At 41.5% G+C, this 5,907-nt stretch overlaps 1 protein-coding gene across 1 annotated transcript; it reads left to right on the forward strand.

Annotated features, from left to right (window-relative positions):
- Positions 1-419: 419 nt before the first annotated feature.
- LOC136493196 (SUMO-conjugating enzyme SCE1-like) lies at positions 420-2,438 on the forward strand. Its single transcript, XM_066489256.1, has 5 exons — positions 420-628; positions 725-808; positions 1,634-1,786; positions 1,870-1,983; positions 2,063-2,438. The coding sequence occupies exons 1-5, from the start codon at positions 440-442 to the stop codon at positions 2,123-2,125; spliced, it is 603 nt and encodes a 200-aa protein (XP_066345353.1). The 5' UTR covers positions 420-439; the 3' UTR covers positions 2,126-2,438.
- Positions 2,439-5,907: the final 3,469 nt, after the last annotated feature.

The raw sequence follows: 5,907 nt of genomic DNA on the forward strand, positions 1-5,907 counted from the left end.
TCGAATAAACCGATATTTTGGGTCGGTTCGTTTGGGGTTAAAAGTGCCCAGCGTCAGTAACGCGCGAGGTATGCTTCTAGAATTTTGGTCCTGTTCGGCTTACCCCATATTTGATTTGTTCGGCTTCTTTTTTTTTAGCCGGAACAGTATTTTTCTCTCACAAAAATTCAGCCGGAACAATATTTTTCAGTCAGTTTCAACCAAGTTTCAGACCAGCGAAGGGGACCAATAAAATTTATCTATGTTGAAAGATGTTTCACACAATTTTTTTTATTAAAGAAAACACAACCACAGCACATCTGATCCGGCTCGCCAACTCTCTGATACGATGGACCCACTACCTCGCCGCCAATAACCAATCCCTCCGAGTCAGCCGTGAATGTCAAGAACAACAACTCTTAGTAAACAATAATGGAAGGATAATAACAAAAATAAATGAATGAACAAGGAAGGGGAAAGTAAAGAGGCGTTTTGTCATTCAAGACTTCCCGAGACCCAAACTAACCCTTCCAATCCAAGGGTGCCGAGAAGAGCTGCTAGCACCGCCGCCGCCGCAGCCATGTCGGGAGGAATCGCGCGCGGCCGCCTCGCCGAGGAACGCAAGGCCTGGCGCAAGAACCACCCCCACGTCCGTACCTGACTTTCGATCCCCTCTCACTTTGTCTCTATCTCTCGTGCCGCCGCCCGATTCAAGTCTCGATCTGATCTCCTTCATCTTCTGCAGGGTTTCGTGGCGAGGCCAGAGACGCTAGCCGACGGGTCGGCGAACCTCATGGTCTGGAACTGTACCATCCCCGGCAAGCAGGGGGTACGCCCCGGTAACACCCGTTGGATTCGATTTGACCCGGTTAGGTAGTATAATTGTAATCATGCTCGATAGGATTTTTAGGGAAACACCTCTGCCCTGTGCTAAATAACTACATAGGCTTGACCGCTTTTGTGATGTTGCGATGTGTGCATCAACGCCCTTGTGCAGTTTTCGCTCCATGATGAATTTTAATTATTTTATTTTATTTTCCCAACACATGGTCTATGCCTCTATGGTTTTTATTATTTATGGACTGTACTGCTTATTGAATTCCTAAGCATTTCTATAAGGAACTGTGCGTTCCACTTCTTTTCATTTACTACAAGCTAAAAGAATCACTAAGACTTTCCTCACACGATTTGCCTTTTAAGCGTTTCATTATCGTTTCGAAGTTGGAACCCATGGTAGAAAGTTGGAAAATCATGTTGATATGTATTTCTTTTTGTCCCAGTGATTCATGTCAATAGATTTACAATACCAGTGTGTTGTAGGAATTAAGAATTATATATGCCACCTCCACCACTCCACCAACATGTAGTCACATTGGCATGCTGTTTTGTAGTGGTTTCTAGCTCCATAAGTCTGAGATATTCTTTTCATCCCCTGTTCCTGGCAAAATGTTTGTTCCTATTTTGTAGCATGTATGTATCTGTACCATTTGTAAACAATCTCGAAACTTTGATCTACAGTGTCTTTTGCTGATTACTTCCCAGCACTGTGGAATATTGTCAGGTCCAGTGTCCATTGTTTTGACTGATGTACCATTTTATTAGTTTCGAACCTTACATTTCCTTTATTTTTCTAACTATCCTCTCTTCTATGCAGACTGATTGGGAAAGTGGGTACTACCCACTTACCCTTCATTTCAGTGAAGACTACCCAAGCAAGCCTCCCAAATGCAAGTTCCCACAGGGTTTTTTCCACCCAAATGTTTATCCTTCAGGAACAGTCTGCCTCTCAATTCTCAATGAGGATAGCGTAAGCGTTCAAACTGTAGTTCACAGGCTTTGTCTAGCATTATGCCTGCTGAGAATTTTTCATTTCTCATTGTACAATTTCAGGGTTGGAGACCTGCTATCACTGTTAAGCAGATTCTAGTTGGAATACAGGACTTGCTTGATCAGCCCAATCCCGCTGATCCTGCTCAGACTGATGGTTATCACCTATTCATCCAGGTTAGAAAGAAACAGTGATCATTCTGCTATTTGTTTTTTTTTTCTTTCTCTCGAGATTAATCAGCACCAAAAAATGCAGGATCCAGCAGAATACAAGCGACGTGTTCGTCTGCAGGCCAAGCAATATCCTGCTCTGGTCTGAGGATGTTGGCATACTAGAGATCCATGATCCATCCTGCACATCCGCATAGTAGTTGCAACATGTTAAAATTATGGTCTCAATTTGGATTTGACAAGATTATAAGTTGTCTGGAGGATTGCCCAGTGTAAACCTGAACCTTTTATGATGTGTGAGGGGTCCGGTATTGGTAGCAAAAACCGATTTGTTTACTGCTGTAAGCGCTGCAGCCACTGATGTTGTGTCTGTTTAACTTTAAACTGTTTGTTGTGTTGGTAGTCTATCTTGAAGACAAATGTTTTGTCTGTTGTCAAAGATTGTTATCTGCTTTTGTCTATTTTAAGTTGTACCTTGATAAGAACATGTTATTTAGTGATTACATTGAGACGACATATAGCAATGGCTAGGACATGCACACAATACAGAAACGACACCAAGGGCACGTCACAGCACTAGATATCGACTCGCATTTCGATCGAGCGTGAAGCACCATGATGTAGGACCCAGCTGAATGGAAAAAATAATAATAAAGCCAACTTTTCTTACATCCATTTGCTTCTCACTGCAGCTAGACACGGAAGAAAAAACGCGGAGCACTGGGTGCAAAATTCAGCACCCTTGCCACGGAGTTGCATCTTATTATCTTGAAGTCTAAGGCCTGCTCTAAGGCTGGTTGTAGCCCACATTGGCTCTACCGTGGCCCAAGTACTCAACAATGTAACTAGGAACTGAACCAGCAAATGTATCAAATTAAATCTCAGCAAACAATAGATATATATAATATATAGAGATGCATTTCCAGCCAGAAGCATTTAGGTGTCCATACATCATCACCATATCAGTGCCATATATGGGTGTTCATACTATCAACACCACCTCTAGCCATATATAGGTGTCCATACATCATCACCACATTAGCTACATATCATAATAATATAGTTAACTGCCAGCTGCCCAAAAGTTATATGTTAACTGCCTGCCCAAAGTCATCACTGCCAAAGTCAAACTATAGCTAACTGCCCATACATTCATGCATAACTTGTCTGCAATGGGGGCGTTGAGCTTCTCAGCCATAGCATCCACCTTCTTACTGAGGTCGTCGACCTGCCCAGCCACAGCGTCAAGCTTCTCAGCCTTGGCGTCCACCTTCTTACTGAGGTCGTCGACCTGCCCAGCCGCAGCGTCAAGCTTCTCAGCCATGGCGTCCATCTTCTTACTAAGGTCGTCGACCTGCCCAGCCACAGCGTCAAGCTTCTGCATGATGGGGACAACAACCTTTGCATCCAGGGCTTCCATGAGATCAAATGTGGACTTGGAGACCTATGGAAGAGAAAATTCATTAATTAGATGTTTCAATAAAGAACAAATGTGGACATTTTAGACATTCGAAGTGTTTCCGCTGAAATTATTCTCGTAGAAAAGTATTCTACAAGCTGCCAAAGCCATCATTTTACAGAATGCCAATGTACAGATCACAGATGTTTTTAATAGTATACATCACAAGTAAAGTAACATACAACTGGGTTTTAATTTTTTTTATGGTTTACAAAACACCTCTTTGATACAAGTAGCAACAGTTAATTACCTCTTCACTCAAGATTGAGGTCCTCTTCACTGACTTTTCTGTAAACCTTATTCGCCGTCTTCTTAGCTTTAACCTCTTGGTCAGTTTCACTTTCTATGTCAGCCTTTCCTTGGGATATGTTGGTAACTCCATCAGGCTGCAGAGAGAGAGAGAGAGAGAGAGAGAGAGTGACATCAAGATGGGTTTTTACTTCAATTTTTGTTTCATTCGATTCGTGTGCGCACCTGGATAAAACCTCTCCAGCCACATTTAGATCTAAAACAGTTCCATGTTGCATTCATACTGAAGAAATGACATACAAGGAACGTCAGATGATAGTTAGATCCTGAAATATATATATAGCTAAAGAAACAACAGACCAACAAAATCACATATTCAGGTGTGGACAACTCACCCGTCCCTTTGGATGTAGACACTGAGGCTCAAATCCCCCTTACCCTTAGATCCACCATTGCACTAGCGAACAGAAGGAAATTTATACTTCATTATTTGTTGCTAGATAGCTCAACGATCCAAAATGCAATGGATCATAAAAAGAAATGATATATCAGTATTGCGTGTGGGTTGAAATGTTATCTTGAATCAAGTCAATTTGAAATTTTGAATGGATGGTTTAGAGATGCATCACCTCTGGGGAACAATTTCTTATCATTCATGTCTTAAAGCAGATAGACTGCTTGGTTATAAAGCTAGATATAATTCATGAAAAAACAGTAAACTGGAAGCAGCATAAGGTTGTAAAAAACAAATGTTCCATGCATGTGGGCACAACATGTGCTGAAAATTTCCTAGTTTCCACTGCTTGGGATTAATACCTTCGTTTTTCAACTTCTGAATGAGCTGCCCAAGTCTCTCCTCGGAAGAAGCTGTGTAGTTTGCCGAATGAACTGTAATGAAAAAAAAAACACATCGCATCAGTTAAAAACAAATATGCTTCTGCATCCAGTTGTTATAAGCAGAATAAAAATAATTAAATTAAATTGTAAAAAAGTAGCATCCTAAGTAGAGGAGAGCACCGAAACTGCAGAAATATTGAAATTCTGAGGTATAGTCAGTGCGTATCACCAATTTTAATGTATAATATACGTCAAACAGGCTAACACCATTTAACTAAAAGTTCTAAACAAACATTTGAGCACGTGCATTGAGCTGTTCTGCTACCAGTCCAATAGAAAGTAGTGGAGTTTGAAGCATTTTTTTCAAGTGTGAGCTCGCTTGGGGCCATAAAAACACAGCACTTCTGAGCTATATCTAGCGGCCAAAGATACGACCATTGGCAACGAAATAGATAAACAGAAAAGCTAAACAGTACTCAAGTGATTTAACCGCTTCCGTCACACGAAATTTTGCACCGTCGGATCTTTCAATCTGGCGCTGGATTCTTCTCTTCAGTCTCCATGGCTCTCAAATCTCAATCTCAGGCGTGGGATGTGGCGGCATTTGGAGTGTGGACTGTGGCGTGCGGCGGGGTGGCTGTGGAGATGAAAAGGTTGAGACCTGCTTGTCAGTGTGAGAGGGTGTAGGACTACTGGCCTACTCCTATTGCCCAATGCTGATTTCATACTTCGCATCGGTTTCCGTGTTTTAAAGCGTGTCCTTCTCTCATATCGAATGTCTTCCTAGTGATTTTAGTGCTATTGACCCCATACATCAATTAAACTTTGTTCCGTTGTTGATATGTTTGCTTAATAGTTAATACAAGTCCCCAACTTTGTTTTTTGCGATCTATAGGATAATTATTTGTTGTGCTTTGTCATTTTTCTATTTTGATATGTCTGGTTAATTGAAGACCCAAATAATTTTGTTATTTTGCAATCCATAAAATAATTTTGGATTTTGTCACTTTGATTATTTTTATCTGCATACTCTTAATTCCAATACATAAATTCTATTAAGTTTTGCTATATATGTCATGCTAGGGTGAAAATCTTCTTTTCTCGCACCTAATTTTGTTTCTTTCATTTTCTTTCTCTTTCTTATTCCTAAATATCATCCATGAAAGGGCAAAGATTCGGTTGCATCATAAATTTAGGGCCTGTTTGGAGGGGCTCCGGCGGCTCCGGCTCCTGCTACTGTAGCACCACTGTAGAGGAGCCGCCGGAGCCCCAAATTAAAGGCTTCTCTGGCTCCTCCACTTTTCCCGTTCACGTGTGCTGGAGCCGGAGCCGTTTTTTTTTGCTGCTACAGTGATTTACAGTGTTGCGCAGTGCAGTGGGAGCCG

Source organism: Miscanthus floridulus, chromosome 1 (assembly GCF_019320115.1).
Source record: "Miscanthus floridulus cultivar M001 chromosome 1, ASM1932011v1, whole genome shotgun sequence".
Classification (NCBI taxonomy): Eukaryota; Viridiplantae; Streptophyta; class Magnoliopsida; order Poales; family Poaceae; genus Miscanthus; species Miscanthus floridulus.